The sequence below is a fragment of the Callospermophilus lateralis genome, chromosome 14 (genome assembly GCF_048772815.1).
Source record: "Callospermophilus lateralis isolate mCalLat2 chromosome 14, mCalLat2.hap1, whole genome shotgun sequence".
In the NCBI taxonomy this organism is placed as follows: domain Eukaryota; kingdom Metazoa; phylum Chordata; class Mammalia; order Rodentia; family Sciuridae; genus Callospermophilus; species Callospermophilus lateralis.
The window spans coordinates 58,168,860-58,189,692 of NC_135318.1; the positions used below are offsets into that span (position 1 = coordinate 58,168,860).

The 20,833-nt window shown below is 42.9% G+C and overlaps 1 protein-coding gene across 21 annotated transcripts in view; it reads left to right on the forward strand.

Moving 5' to 3' along the window:
• The window catches only part of Dysf (dysferlin), a 205,292-nt gene that overhangs the window by 143,831 nt on the left and 40,628 nt on the right, over window positions 1–20,833 (forward strand). For 12 of the 21 annotated variants that reach the window (XM_076834051.2, XM_076834056.2, XM_076834058.2 and 9 more), the window contains one exon: window positions 2,966–3,028. The exons of the other annotated variants lie outside the window; for them this stretch is intronic. In XM_076834051.2, coding sequence (XP_076690166.2) covers window positions 2,966–3,028 — 63 coding nt within the window. The remainder of the gene's footprint in view (window positions 1–2,965; window positions 3,029–20,833) is intronic. 21 annotated transcript variants of the gene reach the window in all.

Here is a 20,833-nt window from a genome sequence, read left to right on the forward strand (position 1 = left end):
ATCTCTGAGGCCGGGGAGACCCTGTGAGGGTGGGCGCCTGGCCTCTCTGAACTGTTCTCTGCAGAAGTGGGCTGGGGTGGGGGTGGGGTTCCTGCAGATCAGCTCCACTGTTTGTTCTTGGTCCATCAGGCTGTCCTCTGTGTAGGTGTCAGATGGGTCCCTGAGTGTGTGTGTGTGTGTGTGTGTGGTATGGCCTGCACACGAGTGTGCAAGGGAGGTGGGGACGATGGGAACAAGAGCATGGACAAGCTCTGAGGGCGTTGGCCAGAGGTGTGTGTCTAGGCTTGTTGGTGGCCTTGACTGGTGAGTGTGAGGCAGGCCTAGGTAGATCCCTGCAGAAGGAGAGCACACTTGATTCCACCCAGGTCTCCACTTTAAAAAAGGATATATTCATTTTTACCTGATCATAAATATGACACATGTTCATTTGATATAACTGGGAAAATAATGAGCAGGTGGGCATTGCCTCCAACTAAGTAAACTGCTGCCCACCCACATTTCATTCTCCATCCTTTTCTCCTTCTGTCCCTGATTCTGACTCCATTGCTATTTAAAAAACAAAACAAAACAAAACAAACAAACAAACAACTAGGGCCTTTGTTTATGAATCTGTTTTTCTAATTAAACCAGTTCTGGGTGTTATGATTATAAAGATGGAAAGAAAAACAGTAAGCAGACGCGCAGGGCTTGCTGCCCCAGCTGAGGCCCAGCGAGGGCCTTTGAAGCTCAAAGCAGACATGGTGGCCTGCACCCCCAATGTTGCCCCCTCTCCGGGCATGGAGAAGCCTGCAGAGCCCACTTGGTGTGTTGGGGTGACTCTCGTCTAGCATTCTCAGGGACCGGTGTGGGTGGGGTCCCCTCTTTAGGTCTCTAGAGGAGAATTTCTGGAGTGGGGATAGAGAGAGAAAGAGAGAGAACACTTGGGGAATTGGCTCCTGGAGAGATGGGAGGTGTCTAGCGGACCTCCACTGAGTGATGTCACAGGGACCAGGTGCTTTAGCAACTAGGATACCCAACATCAGGGACTCCTGGACCTGGGGTCAGCCTGGGCTTGAATAATCAGGGATGCCCCCCAAGAGGTTGCAGGAGGGAGGCCTCAGAGGAGGCTGGGTGGGGTTAGAAAAGGGGAGAGGGGAGGGCTTGCCTGGGAGGCAGGAATCTGGGCAGAGGTTTGCAAGTGGGACTGTGTGCGTGCGGGTGCGCACGTGCATGGATATATGTGTGTGTGGTGAGGTGGAATGTGTTTGTGTTTATGTGGTGAGGTGTGTGTGTGTGTGTGTATGTGTGTGTGTGGTGGGCGTGGGCTTAGCGAGGAGGCAGTCCTGGCAGGCCAGAGTGGAGGAAACACCAGAAGGTGGCACTGACCTGCTCCCCACGCCCGCGGGCTGAGGTGCAGGGATTGGCCTGCTCCCAGGCCCTCAGGCCCCCAGGCTCCCAGGCTTGGGGTAATTTTGAGCTTGCTGCTCCAGTTATAGTCTCTGGGACACCATGAAGGTGGAAACACACTCCCAGAACTGGAGCAGCAAATTATGCCCGCATCCCAAAGGGGAACGTGTAATTTCTGAAGCTGGACTCCATCTTTGGGGCACTATGTTTAGTGTGTTCTTTTTTCTCCCATTTGCTCGGGTGAACTGCTGGTTTCCCTCTCACCTTTCTAAAAAAGGACTGTAGTGAAAATAACAATAGGGCTTCTGTGGGCTTCAGGAGGAGAATGGGAGGGGCTGGGCCCTGTGTCTGTTCCAGCTGGGGGATTGCACGGGGAAGTCATCCAGTCTATTCCAGGGGCCGCGCATGCCCAGCTACACATGGCCAATGGGCCTGGCTGGGTGCCCTTGGGCCATTGTGCCCTCCTGCCCAGGCTTCTGGCTCTGATGTCCCTGCAGTGATGCTCCCTTTAAAGAGCAGGGTGGCCTCTGCAAGTCCCCTGATCTCCGCCAGGTGCCAGCAGGGCTGCGTCCTCCATGTCCTTCTCTGGCTGTTCCTGACCCTCTGGGGAGTGTCTCCAGGGCTCTTTCCGCTGAGGAAGGGAGGAAGGGCCTGGGGGGTTGACTTCCTATGGACTCTTCCCAGAGCCCTCTGCATGGGGCTCAAAAGAGGAGAGGGCCCAGCCTGGCAGTTCTGGGTCCTGCTGACCCCCCCACCTCTCCTGCTTTGCCTCCCTTGTCCTGCCCATGGGGCTGCCTTCCTGGACCATCTGCTTCATTCTCCTTCTCCCTTTGCCGTTGCTACCTTCTCTGCTGAGACTGCCTCTCCTTGACTTGTCTGCTGCTCATCTACCCAGACCCCTGTCACCTCCCTCTGGCCCACTGTGATGCTCTCAGAACAGATCTCCTGCCTGGAGTCCCCAACCCCAGGGATAAGTACACCATAAGTACTGAGTTACAGTACTGAAGACAGCAAGCAAGGGTCCGATGCAGAAAGTGAGTGGCATAGGGTGGAAGACTCTTAAGGTTTCCCTGGTACAAGTTTTGGGGAGCCATGTGATGCCCTGGTTCTTGAGGCAAGAAGGCTGAGAAACCTGCAGTTGCTCAGGAACCCTGGCCAGCAAGGATGGGAGCAAGCCCCTCTCTGATGGGGAGCAGGAGCGTCCCTCAGGTAGGCAGGTTTGGGAAGGTCAGGGAAGGCACGTGAAAGGGCTGCCAGGGGCAGGGGCAGCATCCAGTGCCTCACTAGAGCCGAGTGTGCGGGCCCTTCCTCTCCCTCCTGCTGGAGGTGGGCTTGATGCCGTTCTCTAGACAGGATCCCGATTCAGAGATGGCAGGGTACTTGCCTGAGGTCACACAGGTGGTGGCCACGGAGCCAGGCTTCTCCAACTGGGAGCACACATCTTTCCCACAACTGTTGTGGCTCCTTGGAGGAGGAGCAGCGGGTGCGGACAGAGGAAGAGGATGACTCCCGTGGGTCATCCAGCCTTCCCCGAATGGATCCTCTAATCCCGTCACTAACCAGCCTGTTTAATTTGTAGCTTTCGGATGGTCTGTCAAGCTGGGCCGCCACTAACACGGTATCCTCTCCTTCCGGCCCTCATGTATGTATTACTTACCTATTTGTGGGCTCTCTGATTTCCCTGGGGGGCTAAGGGGTGGGAGCTAGGAGGGGAACCGAGGAGGAAAGAAAGAAGAGATAGATAGTCACCAGCCTTGCCCCACGAAATAAAAGAGGGTGGGGCAAGCTATGGGGTAGGGTCTCAGTCAGCAGTGATGTCTCATGTTATTCCTGGTGCCTCGGAGATTCCTTTCAATCCTGTTAACCAGCGTGGGGGCTGGGGTTGGGTGGGGGCTGCCCGGGCCACTGGAAGCACTGGAATTCTCTGGATCGGACTCTGGCTTCTGGGACACAGGACCCACAAAGCCAGTGTGTGCAAAGCTGACTTTCTCTGCGCCCCCCCCCCCCCCCCCCCCCCCCCCCCCGCATGGAGGGTGTGCCTGACTGAAGGGCCCCAGGGTCCTGGCAGGTTCTGAGAGGTCTGCTTTGGCCACTGGTCAGCTTTCTGCCTGCCTCAGCCGATTCCCTAGTGTCCTCCTTCTGGGTGTGGGTCCCTGGGGAAGGTGACTTTGGTGTGGAGCCTGCGGTGTGTGTACATCAAGTCCCGTGGTCCACAGGGCAGTGAGTTCAATCCCATTCCTGTGCGAAAGGAGAACTGCTGAATTCAGGGTCCTGTGGGATTCTAGGAGGAAGTGCTGTCTATTTGTTTTTTTTCTCTGATTGATCTTTTGTAGAAGTCATGGAAAACACAAAGAAGGCAGAGAGTTAAGACCACCTGTATTCCTACCAGTTAAAGGGAAGGACTTTTAAGATTTTGATGTGCCTACGTTTTTAGATGTTTCTTATGTACCTGTGTCTACTTTTATTACTATTTTTAAATCGAATTTGTATTTTTACATTTTTTTTTTGTATTGGGGAATTGAACCCAGGGGTGCTTAACTCCTGAGCCATATCCCCAGCCCTTTTTTATTATTTTTTAAAATTCAAGATGGTTCTTGCTAAGTTGCATAGGGCCTTGCTAAGTTGCTGAGGTTGGATTTGGACTTGAGATCCTCCTGCCTCAGCCTCCAGAGTCGCTGGGATCGTAGGCATGTGCCACAGCACTGGGTAGTACTTTTTAAAAAATCTACATTTCAAAACTTAAAAAAGTATAATGAGAATGCTTTTCCATTTTTTATATTCTTTAAAAATATGGCTGCATGTGCTGTGGATATCCATAAAGTATTAACTACTCCTTATCATTAAATGTCTAATTTGTTAATTCTCACTATTGTCCCTTTTATGTACCTCCAAGGAGTTGTTTTAGTTTACTCTCTGTAGGTCTAGCCATTTCTTGTTAAAAATGTATTACTAGGCATTTTCTAGCCTTTCTTGTTATTCTCAATGAAATATCTTTTATTCCCATTAAGGATTTTTGACTAATAGCTGGGTGCCGTGGTGCATGCCTGTAATCCCAGTGGTGGTCGGGGGGGAGGGCTGAGGCAGGAGAATCACAAATTCAAAGACAACCTCAGAACCATAGTGAGGCCCGAAGAACTCTGTCTCAAATTAAAATATAAAAAATTCTCTGGGGAATTGTACAATCAAATTTAATTAAAAAAAATAAAAGTAGACACAGGTACATAAAAAACATCTAAAAACATAGGCACATCAAAATCTTCTCTTCAACTGGTAGGAATACAGGTAATTTTAACTCTCTGCATTTTTGTGTTTTCCATGACTTCTACTAAACTGTCTGTGGCTTAGTGGTTAAGCACCTCTGGGTTCAATCCCTGGCACTCCCCAATCCCCTAAAAAAGATTTTGACTACTAGAATATAGAAAATAATATTTTTGTGTACTTACTTTGAAACTGACTCTTTATTAAGCTCTTCAGTAATTCTGACAGTTGTTAGTTGAGTTTTTGGGTTTTCCAGGTGGTTAAGATTTTTTTTCTTCAAATAGTAATAAGTAGCTCTTTCTAGTAGCTAATATTTTATACTTTTTTCCAGAATAACGTTTGATCATAGCTAGCTAGTGAATAAAACTATTTAGTCAATGATTAATAAAAGTGATCTTTCATTTTCCATACCTTGTGATAATTGATTAGTATTTTCAGATATTCTGGATCTTGTTCAGGTCATGTTCTTTATTGTTAGTTTGTTGATAGATTAAATAGATATAGGAGTTGAATTTTATCAGATGTCATTTGGCATTTATTAAGGCGATAATTTTGTTTTTCCTGTTACTATGATATATAATTTTGTAATACAGTTACTGTATTCCTGGGGTAAACCAAATTGGTCCATTTGGTTATGGTATTACAGTTTGCTGAGACTGAAGCCCTCTTATCCAATGCAATCAAACAGGTAGTCGGTTGGCTGATTGAAAAAGTTGGTTTAATAAGGACTCATTAAAAATCGTAGCTCATGCCATAAGCATTTACCCCATATCCATGCATCTTCATTTGCTAATCATTTGATGTGTGCTGAGCCCTTTTCTTCGAATTTGGATGTCCTGGACTGAGGACCACGTTATCCTTTTGTTATAAACCACATCTGAATTTTGGCTTTGTGTTTATTACAGTTTGAGGAGAACTCAATGATCCTAGCAAGAAAGTCGGAGAGCAGTGCTTTGTTTTTTAAACATTTAAGATCCCCTATCTTTTGTGTTCTCACTGGTACTTAATTTTTAAAAAGTCAAGAGAATTACATTAACATTTTACACATTGTTGTAATCTTTATCTAATTACCACATTGAACAACTGGCATAAACAGATTTGGAAACCAATGCAATTGGCTGTTGGTAAACATACAACTCACCTTCTGGGAGTTGCTGGAACATTCTAGAATAGGCACAGGCATTCCCCTGGCTCTGTATCTTAGATTGTTGGCAGACAATGACTAGTGTTTGTTCATGGTGAAGGGATAGTTTGGAAGCAAAACATCTACTACACATACTACACATTACCTATTACTTATTTGGGATTTTTGCATCTCTGTGAATCAGAATTGCTTTTGGCTTGTCTTTACTAGACTTTGATATCAGGGTTATACCGATCCCACAAAATATATTTCAGTTGTATTTCTTCTTTCCATGCTCTTTAACTGTCTCTAGGGTGTGGGAACTATTGTTTCTCAGGAGTTTCCCACAATACACTTGAATCTCTCTTTGTGAATTTGACTTATATGAATTGGAAATGGTGTTATATTATCTTTTAAAAAGTTACTTTATGTACAAAATGGATAATAATATGAATCAACCTAAATTTAAAAAAATGATTAACAATTCTATAAATTCAAAGGTGGTGAATTTTATTTATGGTTTAGCTGATAAACAGGATACCTGTCATCTTTTCAGAAAACAGTATGTAGAATATGAGTTTTGAATTATACAAGTTTTCCAAGAATGGGTATTTTGTGTAATTGCATAAGACAATTGCTCTCCACTTGTGAAACTGGGTCTGACCTCTTTTTGGAGGGAATTCTCTGATCAATTTCTATGCCTTCAGTGAATTTGGTAGCTTAGATATCCCTGCATTGCCTGTTAACCTTGGGCTGGGTTTATGCATACTCCTACAATTAAAGACAATGCTTTTGTATCTGTCCTATTTTTGTCTGCAACACTAATTTTGTATATTTGTCTTATTTATTTTTCTTTATTTGGCTTAATAGCATTTCATCTATTTTATAGTTGTTTTTTACCCAAACAACCAGCTCTGTGACAATTCTGCAAATGTGAAGTTAGGTTGTTTAATTAGTCTGTTCAATTCATATATTTTGGATAATCTAAATTATCATTTCATATTTTTCTTTCTCCTTTAAGAAAAACCTTTGAAAGGAGATATTTGTCTACATTTTCTTTTTTTAAAAAAATGTTTCAGTTGTAGATGGACACATTTATTTATTTTTGTGTGGTGCTGAGGATTGAACCCAATGCCTCACACATGTTATACTGACCTCAACCCCAGCCCCTATTTGTCTACATTTTCTTCTAAAAAATTTGAATGTTTTGCTTTTCATACTATTATATGTGTGTGCATGCATGCGTGTGTGCAAACTGTAAGGTAGAGATTAGTTTTTTATTTTTTCCAAAATATAACCAGTGACCTATATTATAATGACATCATCATAGAATGACCCATTCTTTTACATTAGTCTATAATAACAGCTGTGACATATATAAGGTTTTTATGTAAATATGGGTTTATTTGTGGACTCCACTGGTCCATCTCTTTTTTTCTGTATTCGTAGACCTCTGTGTGTATGTGTTTTAACTATAGCTTTCTAATGAGTCTTGATATCTGGTACAAGAAGTACCCTGCCCTGTTGACTTTCAGGAGTATCATTGCTATTCTAGTCCTTTGCTTTTCTACCCCAGTTTTGGAATCAGCTCATCGACTTCATAGGAAAAAACCAAGCGTGTGGATCTGTGACTGAGATACAGTGAACATCTGGATCAAACAGGGGAGAACAGACAGTTTTACAATACAGTCTATTAAACCATCAACATGATATGTTTTTCCATTTATTTAGGTCTTCTTTAATGTCTTTTAGTAAATTTTTATAATTTCATTAAAAAATTTGGTACAACTTTTATTATACTTAGATCTACTATTTTATGCATTATTGTTCTTTAAAGGTACATTTCCTAATTAATTTTTACACACATATAAATGAGATTGATTCTCATATACTGTTCTTATATCCAGAAACTTCGCTAAACTTTCTTATTAATTCTGCTGATTCATGGGTTTCTTCTGGGTTTTCTGTGTGTTAATCACACAATTTGTGATTCATCATAGTTTTAATTCTTCCATGTATGTTTTATTTCTCTTTTTTCTTGTTTCATTTTCTTGCCTTATTGCACTGGCTAGGACATTCAGCTGGATGTTTTATGTAACTGTGTATTCATTTAAAAAAGAATGTTTTTATCTTTCACCATTGAGTATGAAATTTCTAAAGGAGAACTATCACTAGTAAGCTAAGCTTTTATCATGCATGTTGCTAAGTTTTATTGAATATTTTTTTGTGTATCTGTTGAGGTGATCGTATGATTTTTGTCCTTCAATCAGTCAGTGTGGTGAATTATATTGATAGGCTTCTTTTCTTTTCCTTTTTAGTGCTGAAGCAACTAAACATTTCTAAAACAAACTAGCCTGGTCATGATATATTATCTTTTTTTTTCCTGCATTGTTGTGTTCAGTTTGCAAATATTTAGGATTTTTTATTTTGCATCTACTTTTTATGAACGATATGGTTTGAAGTTTCTCTTTTTCATACTAATCTTTTTAGCTTTTGGTGTCCACGTCATAGTAATTTTATAAAGGGACCTGGGTGTAAATGTTCTTTTTCTAGTCTCTAAAAGAATGACATAAGATTGGCACTATCTGGGTCTAAGTGTTTGGCAGATTCGCTTGTAAAACTGTCCAGACTTAGCATTCTTCTTGGGGATATTTTAAACTACTGCTACAATTTTAAAAAATGTTTATAGGACCTTTGAGATTTTATGTTTCTAGGAGAGTCACTTACAGTGATTTATATTTTATAAGAATTTATCCATTTCCTCCTAAAAATATGGCATAACATTTTTCATAATACCTTCTTAATTTTTCTAAAAAAATTTCTTCTTCTAGTCATGTCTAGTAATGTCTCTTTTCATTCCTAAGATTATATTTTATTATTTGTGCCATAATTTGTTGGATTTTTTTTCAGCCTTTTCAAAGAATCAGGTTTTAGCTGATCTGGTTTATTCATTTCTTTATTATTTACTTCCTCTATTTGGGGGGCGGTTATTATATTTTTAACCTCTTTGTAAACCCTGAAGACTGTACAATTCTCTCTAAGCTCTGCTTTATGCTTCTCACAGGAATTGACAAGTAGTATATTTGTTATTTTCCATTCTGAATATTTTATGATTTCTGTTATTCCTCTTTGACACCAGTATAAAAAATGTATTTTGGAAGTTTCTACCTTATACTTTACCTTTTTTGTTATTGATTTTTTAGCTTCACTGTATTGTGTTCCAGAGAACGTAGCATGTGTGTCACGATACTTAGAAATGACCTGACACATTCTTTGTGGCCTAGGAAAAGGTCAGTTTTCGAAACCCTCCTGTAAGTGCTTGGAAAGAACATGTATTCTCCAAATGTGTTTTACATATGATATGTCCATTTAGAAAGATTTGTTCATTGTGTTATTCCAATCTACGTTTCTTCTAATTTTCATGCATGTGTGGTTTATCAGTTTCTGAAAGAGGTATATTAAGACCCTACCTCAAGGTGACATTTCTCAGTTTCTTCTTATAATCCTGTCTGTATTTTCTTTATGTGTTAGATACAAACAAGTTGATAATTCTTACATCTTCCTGGAGATTTGAATCTTTAAACATGTTCCTTTGCCTTTAAAAATCTTCTACCTTTTAAAATAAGTTTTTTCTTACAGTCTGTTTTGTTCATGTTAGTAAACTTTACCATTTTTATTTGGTAGCATTTCTCTGGCATACCTTTGTCTATCTTTTTACATTCGACTTTTCTGTTTTAGATGCCTCTTCTGTGACTAGCAAATAGATGGACTCTGTTTTTTTGTTGTTGTTGTTATTGTTTGTTTGTTTTTTCATCATTCTGATATTTACTGATATATTTGCATTTATTTTGCCATCTTATTTTGTGTCTCCCTTAGCCCTGTCCTGATCTTTTTTCCTCATGTTTTTCTTTTTCAAAACTGTACATTATTTCTATTTCTTTAGCAACTAATAGAGAAATCTTAACAAGCATATTAGCTTAGAAAATCTAAGTTCAATTGGCATGTACAGCCAATTCAACTTACATGGAACTTAGAATGCTTTAACTCTGATCACTTACCAGTTTCCAAACTTTTGTTCAATACTTTAGTTCCATCTTTGTAAACTGCATTTAAGAGCATTCTTTTTTTTTTTTTTTTAAAAAGCAGTGAATTTTCCCTTTATCCAAACTCACACCTTCTCTTTCTTTTTGAATGTCAGGCTTCTTTCTCTTGGGATCATTTTTCTATTCCCTGAAGTAGAACTGATTGAAATTTCCATAATTGGGGTCAGTTTATTATAAACATTCTCACTTTCTAGTTGTCTGAAAATATTTTTAGTTCATGCTTATGTTGGAAACACTAGACTCACTGACAATTATTTTCTGTCAGCACTGTCTTCTGACTCCCATTGTGCTGTTGGCTTCTCAAATCTTAGGGCTTTTCCCCCTCCCCATTAATTCTGGATAGTTCTCAACTGTTATCTCTTCAAATCTTACATATGCCCCAGTCTCTCCATCATTTCCTTCTCAACTTGGACTCCTCTAGTCTCCTTCTCTAGTGGGCCTTCTCTAGTCTCTATGTCAATTAAACTTTCTTTTATATTACAGTTGGCCCTCTGGGATCTGAGTGTTCTGTATCCACAGATGCAAACCACCATGGATCACAAAGATTTTTAAAAATTGGATCTGTTCTGATCACGTACATACATTTCCCCTTCTCATTGTTTCCTGAACAATACACTACGGCAACTATTTACATAGTGTTTACATTGTTTTAGACACCATAAGTAACCTGGAGATGATTTAGGATATGCAGGAAGATGTGTTTGGTGATTGAGTGCTTGGTGCTTGGTACCAAGCTGCACCATTTTATACAGAGGCCTTGGTGAGTACCTTCGGATCAGGGGTCTCTTCTCCGGAGTCCTGTTGATACTGAGGAACAACTGTATTTGTTCCCTTGTATTGCATTTTGGCTAATTTCTGAAGATTTCTCTTCCCATTCACTAGCTCTAGCCATTTCTTATCTGCTACCTAACCCCGTTTGTTGAGTTTTTAGTCCTAAGTATTATATTTTTACTTCTAAAAGTGGTTTCTCCAATCTGCTTGTTTGTTTGCTTTTACAGTGCTGAGGATTAAACCCAGGATTTCCTGCATGCTGGGCAAGTGCTCTGTCACTGAGCTATACCCCCAACTCCCTTTTTAAAAAATATTGTTTTGAGAGAGGCTCTTATGAAGTTGCCCAGCTCCAACTTGTGATCCTCCTGCCTTGGCCTCCTAAATAGCCAAGATTACAGATATGCATCTCTGGCCTGGCTGCTTGCTTGTCTTTGAAGATCTCTTGTCCCTTTGTTATATTTTTTTTCTTTCTTCTTCTTCTTCTTTTTTGGTACCAGGGATTGAACTCAGGGGTACTTGACCACTGAGACACATCCCTAGCCCTGTTTTTTTTTAATTAGAGACAGGGTCTCACTGAGTTGCTTAGCCCTTTACTATATTTCTTATGTATTTTATTTCTTTAATCTGTTAAATACCAAATTTTCGATTCTGTGCCTATTTCAATGAAATTGACATAGGTGCATCATATGGAAATCATAGCCTTATGATATAATTTATAATTGTTATTGACATTGATGATAATATTAATGAATATTATAACTTCTCACTCATCTATTACTTTTCTCAAGACTAGTATTTGAAAAACATAAACATTTATTTCAAAGTTGCCATCAATGGTATATTTATGACTCAATTTGAGTTTTCAAAGGTGTCCCACATATGGGACGATGGGACGTAATGGGTTAAACAGTCTTCTTAGTAAAGTGTTATTTCTGACCATTCTGATTTTAGTTGTTCCAACAGCTCTGGTTCTGCAGTTGGTTGGTTCTAGTTCTCTTGCTCATGGTGTCTTGTTCCTTACGTGTTTCACTATTTTTGATTGTGAACTCATGTTCCTTGGAACTTTATCTGAGAATATTTTTGAGGCCTGGATGGAAGTCACATTCTTCCAGAGAGGATATGTGTTTACTTTTCCCAGATGCCTGGAGACACTACAAACCCAGATTCACTTAAAACTAAATGTTCAGCTTGTGGCTTTGCGGGTCCCCTTGTCAGTATGCGTTTGGTTCCATATTTCTCTGGATTTTTCCTTTCTCATTTGCCCATAAGGATTTTCTTTACATCCCCATCAGCCCAGTCATGCATTTAAAATGGATTTTAAAGATATCTGTTAATTCACATGTTCTTGCTTGGAGGATTTCTCTGGTTGTCTAGTTTGCCATTTTGCTGGAAATCAAAGTCTGGATTTTAATTTTAAATTTGACAAGTTTGGGTTTTCAATCAAGCAGGTTGTTTCTGCTTCAGGACTGAGTACTTTAATTTCCAGTTTGTGGTATCTTCTTGAGACTTCCCAGGAACATACAGAGCAGTTTTTTTTTCTTCCGCTTTCGACTTGGCTCTTGAGCTCAGGGAGACACTTGTCTCCACCTTCTGATGGCTCTCCTTCTTCTAAACCAGAGTGCCTTCTCCTGTCTTTCGCTTCTGCCTGCAGAAGAAAGTTTTTGCTTATTAAGTGCCAGGAGCTCAGGTGGATTATGTCCATCTATTTGGCCTCCCTTAATATCAAACTTAGAGGGAAGAAGGAAACCATTTGGATTTGCTAGGATTTGACTTTGCCAGTCGGAAATCTAATGGGATGGGAGATGTAAGAAGGGATCCTGGGTCAAAGGCTTTTCTTCTGGACAGAAGAGTTTGTTTCCTGTTTGTGGTGGCAGTTGGGTGTTTGCTGATCAGGCCAGCGCCACGCCATGATCCTTGTTATTAAGTTCTCTGCAGGAGTTTGTTAAGTAAGGGAGAGTCGACCCTCTTCCCGAAGGCAGGGCTGTACTTCAGGGCATTTTCTGTAGCCTTGGCTGAATGCATCCTAAACCTTGTGGGTTCAGACTTCTGACGGGTCATTTTTTCTCGGGGTTGGATGCCTATTCTTCAAGCTTCTGAACTAAGGATGCCAGTTTATGAGTTTATGGTGAGACACGCCTGCCTGGGGTAAGCCACTTTGAACACTGGGCCAGCTCTTCGTCTGCAAGCTCAGCCACCAGGGAAGCACATTGTGATTAGAGATGGAGGAACAACCAATCAGAATGAGGAGAGCCAGTGATGTGACCTGAACTTTAGTGGCAGCTGACCAAGATGGTCTCATTCATCCATCTCCTCAGGTAGGGATGGCTTCAGCCTTGGTGCTCTCTCCCCTGATGGTGCAGGTGTGGACAACTATCAAAATTCAACCCTGGGTTGACATGGTAATCCCAGTGGCTTGAGAGGTCATGAGTTCAAAGTCAGGCTCAGCAAAAGCAGGGTGCTAAGCAATTCAATGAGACCCTGTCACTAAATAAAATACAAAAATAGGGCTGGGATGTGGCTCAGTGGTCAAATGTCCCTGAGTTCCATCTCTGGTACCAAAAAAAAAAAAAAAAAAAAAAAAAATTCAACACTTGCTTCTCTCAGGGTGGACTGATTGCTTTTTCATTCACATATTCTTTCCCTGGATGTACTCACACCTTCCCACAGAGAGTTAAGGCTTAGCAAAGGAGGCATTCTTCTCTGTTGAGGTGATTTTCTGCCTCTCCTTGTTCAGATCCCCATGCATTTATTTCATGGTCTGATTCTGCAAGGGCGGCCCTGTTTCACTTAATTCCAAATTTCAGGGGATGCTTCATTGCGGCTCCTGAGTACTGACAACAATTTATCCCAAGACTTTGAAGCAAAGGTTTTTCTGAGCAAAGGAATCAATTACAGGGCGTGGCTCCGCAGTCAGAAGCATTTCCAGAAGGCATATGAGACAGCTCCTCTCTGCGCTTCACGGTTTCACCTCTGAACTTGGGAGCTGGAGCGGGAGCGTTTTAACTTTAATAGTGTTCACGGTTTTACCTGTCCTTTAGTACCTATCAGTGGAAATAATTAAGAAGATACTCAGTTTCTTCTGAAAGCAGGTTTCCTAAGGACATGACGTGGCAATGTTGGTGTAGCCAAAAATCACTGTGTTGGAAGGTAACAGAAGTGTATATCTTTAAAAAGACCTGGGTTCAGCTGCTGCTACAAAGACTGGCTTCTCTGCTCCCATTAATGTTGAGGGGGTTCGATGCCCATGGTGTAATCTAGACCTTCCTTGTGACTCATTCTCTGATTTTCTCAGAGCAAATACAAATCGCCCATCAAATGACAAGTGAAGGCCTTGGGGGGGCGGTGGGGGGTGGCGGGCAATGAAGAGAGGGAAATCAGAGCCGAAATCTGTTAGCTATTTGGAGTAATTGGTTATTTGCTGTGTTTGCTGGTTGGGAAGCAGAGCACATACTTTACGGTCTCTCCTGTTACGGGGGCTGGAGTCACCCGCCGATATTGGATCCTTGTTGCCGGAGCCCTTGGCTCGGGGCGCCTTTCCCCTGCTTGGCATTCCTGTGGTCTCCTCGGGGGTGCACCCCTCCTCCCTCGATGCACACTGCAGGGGGGACAGCCCGGGGTGAAACTTGTCTGGCAAACTCCAGGCCCCATCGGGGAGGAGGAGGAGGCCCCTGTTCTCCCAGCCAGCTCTCCTGGCCTCCACCTTCACCCGCCACCATCCTCCTCCCCAAGAGGTCTTTCCCTTGGGTCCAAAGAACCTGCTTGTCCATACAGAGAAAAAGGACTCTTCTCTTCTTATAGGGGCATTCCTGGCCGTCCTTGGATATCTCCAGATAGAGAGCTTTCTCCAGGGTTGAACCTATTGCCTCCCTCTCTCTCTTGGTCCTGCACACCATCCCCTACCTCGCCTGGGTCTTAGTTGTGCTTGGGACCTGCCAGAGCTCACTCCTGAGCATAGGGCTCCTCTCAGGGTGCTTGGTGAGGTTCCTTAACTCACTCGGTGTCCTTCACACCTCTCTGCACGAACCGTGGCCTGGGGAAATCAGACTGAGTGAGCACCAGTTCAGAAAATTATTTGAAAAGTCATGTGATTTTGTGTATGAAAATGCGCAGAGTGACTCCAACAGTAGGTTGATTTTGGCCCATAGTAGGCTCCCCCCAAATCCTTTTAAAATTGAATTTAAGATAGCTAATATTAGTGTCTGTAGTTTGAGAAATACTTCTGGAGTCCTGGGAAGGCCTTCAAAAACAGTTTTTCTCTCAAGTAGCTTGCTGGAACTTTTTAAGTGAAAACTGGCTCCCTCAGCAGCGGGCTTAGGTGAGCTCTTGCCCACCCAGCCCTCCTGGAATCTGCACAGATTCTGAATTAGAGATGTGTCATTGGTTTCTTCATAGATTTGGATACTCTGATGAAATCTTCTTTCACTCAACGTATTGAATGGATTCCATTCAACTTACTGGATTCCATTCCTTTAGGAGTTCTCCGTGGATATATGGGATCAGGCTGCCCTTGGAAGACCAAGTTGATGGACTCAAGTATTTAACTGAGGCTCTTGAGTTGGGAGAGGGCCAGCAAGCTGGGTTCCTCAGGCCTCCTGCCCAAGTGAGCCCCCATCTAGAACAGACCGGAAGTCAAGTGACGAGGTCCCCTTACCCATCTGCTTGACTTTGCTGGATCTCAGGCAGGCTTAATCACTGGGCCTTTGCGAGCAATTCAGCACTTTGGTTCAAGGCCTCCCCCCTAGGCCCTGCTGCTGATCCAGCTTGAAGTCAGGGTACACAGAGGAATGATCTCCTGGACAGATGAGGAGGCCCGACTACAGGGAGTGTCAACAAGAGTTTGAGAGCCCAGTGTTCCACTTGTGGAAATAATTAAGTGATTTTTTTTTCTTTTTTTGCTGTGAGTGTGGAGAGTTCTGTTGAATCAACATGGTAGCTGGAAGTGGGCATTTGTCTGTGTGGTTTTTTTTGGGGGGAGGGTTTAAGTGGTTTAGTATACGTGGGGCAGGGTCAGTTTGAAGTCAGGGTATTCGTCTGGTCTACTGTAGACGTGAGTACTTGAGTATAATGTATGTGTCTGTATTTGTGTGTCATGAGTTGGTAGTCTCAGTTCCTTAAACCTCAGAACAATTAATTGAAGAATTAGAGGAATCATCATAAAATTATTCCAGTTATGCAGATGGTGAGTCAGCGGGTAGCAGTGTTGGGCATGAAGTGGATGATGTTGGCCATATCAAGAGAGTTTATGGGCTGGGATGTCGCTCAGTGGCAAAGCATCTGCCTCACATTTACAAAGCCCTGGGTTTGACCCCCAGTTCCAAAAAAGACAAAAAAAAAAAAAGAGTTTATCATGGTAAACTTCATAGGTCAGAGAACATCTTCAAAGACATTAACTCAGAGTCTCATAATAACCCCAGTGTTGGATTGTTATAATTATCTTGATGCTAATGATTCTCTAAGAGAAATTATGTTCAACACAGTCCAGGATGTGTACCTCTGGGTTGATACAGGCAAAGAAAGCCTTCTTAAAATCATACAAAAAAGGACTCCTTTATTTAGGAGTGCATCCAGCATTCTCCATGGTGACCTGAGATTTAACATTATAACCTTGCTGAAAGATGAATGTCGCCAAGTGCGGTGGCTCGCCTCTAATCCTACCAGTGTTAGAGGCTGAGGCAGGAGGATCGTGAGTTCAAAGCCAATCTCAGCAAAGGCAGTGCGCTCAGCAACTCAGCGAGTCCGTGTCTCTAAATAAAATACAAAATAGGGCTGGGGTTGTGGCTGAACAGTTGAGTGCCCCTGAGATCAATCCCCGGGAGCCCCTCCCCTCCAAAAAAATGATTGTTACCAGAAACTTTTCTCTTTGATTCAAGCAGTCATCCAGGGGAGAAATTAAAAGTTTTGTTTTTGTCCTCCAACCCTGCCCCGCTTTCTAACTTCACAAAAAGGAAGGGGTAGAATTATTATTGCCAATTTTGCTATCCACATTCGTGTTAAATGTGTTAGACCCACTGGCTGATAATGAGAGATTAAATGTTTGGAATGTACCATGCTGATTTGGGTCTTTGGAGGGATTAGGGTGCCTATTAGGCTGGATTGAGCCTGGGGAAACATGTCTTTGTTACGTGGCTTTGGTTGCTCGGGAACTGAGCGTTGGCTATTAGCTGAAATCGGAGAGGCTCTCAGTCCGTGCCTTGATCACACTTGCTTGGTTGGCTGACTGAACCATGAGGGGCCTTGAACCTGGAGCATGGGAGAATAAAGTTTTAACAGCCAGATTTCTTGTTAGAACCTTAGATGACACTTCAGAAATCAAGCCTCTTGCATTTCTTTGGTCTCCTTGCCATGCTCCAAGGCCAAATGTTTAGCTGTTGCAAAATGAGGTCAAGAACACACTTGGAATTAGAGAACATAGAGCTGCATCCCTTTTGGCACTTTGGAGGATGGGAATCCATCAGTGTCAGAGGGTTAGTTGGCCTTGGCATACCTGTGGTAGGGGGAAAAGCTACTCTGCTTTTTTGTGGGTCTCGTTCTTATGGGTGTGCGAAGGTACTCTTGAAGTTCCTGGGAAGAGAAGGAAGAAATGGGCTTCGGATAACTCCAGCAGAAGCCAGATCGGTATAATGGCAGGGATGATAATTTCAAGTCACCTTTGAGAGTGTTACAAATATAATTTTACTTTTCTGTAAGTCAACTTATTCTCTTCTTTGAGTTCATATATATATATTTTTTTCCCTGATGGTAATCGTCAAGATTTTAGGTTTAAACTTCTGTTAGTTTGGGCTTTCTTTCCCCCTCTACGTCCCTGGGAGGCAGCTAAATTCTGGTTTGGGCTTCCATAATATCATTACCTCTGCAGGGAGTGAGTCCTATTCCTGGCTTGTGTCCACCCTGGCATCTAGGGGCCTGCTGATTTCAGGGCACATGGATTATATTCCATCTGCTGACAGCGTCTTCTCATCTCAGCCCCACCATCAAGTAAGGCCTCCTGCCCCCTCCCCCTTTAACTAACTTGCAAGTCCACTCAGGGAGTGTGGTGCTATTTAGCAGCTAGTTCTCCCATATTCTCTGGGATCTATAGGAAAAGTCAAGGGTTCGCTGGGCTCTCTCCCATGATATCCACGTAACCATCTTCTGTCGAGTGCCTCATGCCCCCATTCCTCTGGTAACTTCTGGATGCTCCCAGATCCCCAGAGTCAAGGAGGAGATAATGGGAGTGGGGATAGGCCTTATCAGGAGACTTCACAACTCTCTAGTTCTTGCTTCCTGTCCCCCTCTGCGCTTGCATCCGATGGGGGGGAAGCTGGCTCGACATAGCTTTCTACAAACCTGCCACTTTAATGGTACATTATCTGCCTTTGGAAACTCAAAAGCCATGGTTCAACACCTGCAGCCAGGAGACCACAGATGCCCCCCACTACTATTTAGGCATCTATATGTCCATCAAAAATTTAGTGAGCTGCAAATGTGTATCAGGGAGGGTTCTAAGTATTGGGGATATGGGTGTCACCAAGACACAGGGCTCTGCCTATGGTAAGGAGACACAAGTGACATATATGGGGTGTCAGGTGGGGTTAAGGACCATGGAGAAAGGGCAAGGAAAGGTGAGCAGGAAGGTGCAGAGGGCTGCTGTCATGTAAAATATGGCCACTAGGAGGGAAGGATTGAGATGGCATTGGCAGGGAGGGAGCTCCTGCAAGGGAAGGGCATGAGGGTGTGAAGAGTTGAGGACCCAAAGGGCCAGTTGGCTGGAGTGGGGTGAGTGAGCAAGAAATCAGAAGGGTGTGAGGTGAGAGAGGCGAGGCGCCTATCACAAGTGGCTTTCCGGGTTTTGAAGGCTTTAGCTTTATTCTGAGTTGACAAACGGAAATAATTAAAAGCTGGGTGACTGCGGCCAGTGTCTAATTGCCGATGGGCAGGATTTGGTAGAGGTGAGCGTGATGATGTAGGAGAGGATGGGGAGGATCATGGAGTGAGGTCGTTGAATGGGCCATAGGCAATGAGACCTGGGCACAAGTAGAGGCTGGCCTTGGGTCAGCTGACAGCCACAGGGGGAGAGGTGGCGAGGGCACACGTGCTGTGGGGTCTTGAGGAAAGAGAGCAAGAGGGATCAGGATCCACGACAAGAGCAAGGCTAGGGAGAAGCGTAGCAGTCTAAGGAGAAAGAGAAGTGTGGAGGAGTGGGGTGTCGGGAGATGAGGAGAGAAAAGGGCTAGGAAAGGAGTCCGGGAGGACAGATGGCCCTGGGTGCAGTGGAGACTGACGTGAGCGTGGAGCGAGACTGGGCAGGTGCTTTGATGTTTTCCTCTGGTCATGTTTGATGTTCGAGACAGGAAGAGCTGGATTGAAACCCAGGCTGTTTGGGTCAGAGATAAGATGGCTCCGGAGAAGGGCAAGAGAGTTCAAAAGCAGGAAGCACAAGACGGGGAGCCAAGGACTGGAGGGGCAACAAGCAGAAATTAGGTCATGTGTCCACCATGTCTCCTCTGCAGGCGCGATGTGCATTGAAGGTGAGGGCGGTTGGCTAGAAGAGGGGTCCCCTGTGGGATGCAGGAAGGAGATGGGGGCAGACTCACTGAGTGGGTGGCCCAGTGTGATCAGAAAAGAAGCTTTATCCTGGAGAGCAGTTGCTGCCGTCTCCTCTCAGCCATTCCTGGGCTCTGGCAACCCCTCATTGATTATTTTTGTCTCATTTCATATAAATAGAATCATGGTTTTGTTTTTTTCTTGCGATGGACTTTTATTGCTCAGCATGTTTTCAGGGTTGATCTGTGCCGTAGCATGTTAACTGTTTTTTATGCATTTTGATTGCCAAATAATATGCCATCATATGAGGGCATCCTGTTTTCTTTATCCTTTCTTCAGTTGATGGACTTTAGGGTTGTTTCCACTTTGGGGCTCTCATGAGTGATGCTGCTATGAACATCCAAGTACAAGTTTTTGTGTGGACCAGACATCTTCATTTCTCTAGGATCTATGCCAAGGGCAGAATTGTTGGGTCATTTGGATCTTTGTATTTAACACTCTGAGCGGTGGCCAGACTGTTTGCCAAAGTGTCCGCACCATGTGACTTTCCCACCACAGCGTGTGAAACTTCCAGTTTCTCCATATCTTCAGCAACACTCTTTATTATCTGATTTATAGGGTATGGCCATTCTGGCGGGTGTGAGATATTTTCTCATTGTGGTTTTGAATTGCATTTCTCTGATGGCCAATGCTGTTGAGCATCTCTTCATGGGCTTGTTGGCCATTTGGATATCTTCCTTGGAGGATAAATCCATTGCCCATCTTTAAATTGGATTAATTGTCTTTTTTTTTCTTATTGTGTGAGTTCTTTACGTATTCTGGACACAAATTTCTTATAAGATAAATGATTTGCTAATATTTTTCTCCCAACCTGTGAATTGTCTTTTTAACTATGGTGGTGTCCTTTGAAACATATTGCTGTTATGCTTTATTTAAAAAATTTTTAGGTTTTAAAGTTTTGAAAGACATTCTTGTATGCAATGAAAAGTCAGAAATTTTTGAGTAATACACACAAAGAAGGAATAAATGAAACATAATCTTACCAGTTTCAGAGGTAAGTACTATGAACATTTGGGATTCCATTATGCATTTTATAAGTCTCATCAGTTGTGAATATCTCTCCAGTTCAATATTTCTATAAAATCATTTCTTACGTTGCATAATCTTTAATAATGTGGGTGCACAGTTTGCCTAAATAGTTCCTTGTTGTTGGACACTTAGGTTGGACCTTGTTGTTGGACACTTATCCATTCATCTACTGAAGGGCATCTAGGTTGCTTCCACAGTTTAGCTATTGTGAATTATGCTGCTATTAACATTTTTACTCTTTTTAATGAAGTTAAATCTTTCTGAATATGCATGGTTAATTTCTTTGGATGGGTTGGAATAGAATTGTTGGGTCAGAGCATATACATTAAAAAACTTTTTCTGAGGATAGTGCTGGGGATTGAATCTAGGGCCTCAGCTACATCTCTAGGACCCGATTGCACATTTTTAAGGCTATAGACACTTGCTGCCCATTTGCCTTCCTGTAAGATTGAGGCCAGCTATGCTCTGCCAGCAGTTTGTGGGAGATAGCCCTAGGCCAAGAAGCCCACCTGGTCCACGAAACAATACTATTAACAATAATAGCATTGCATTTATGTGCTATGCACCATTTCAAGCACTT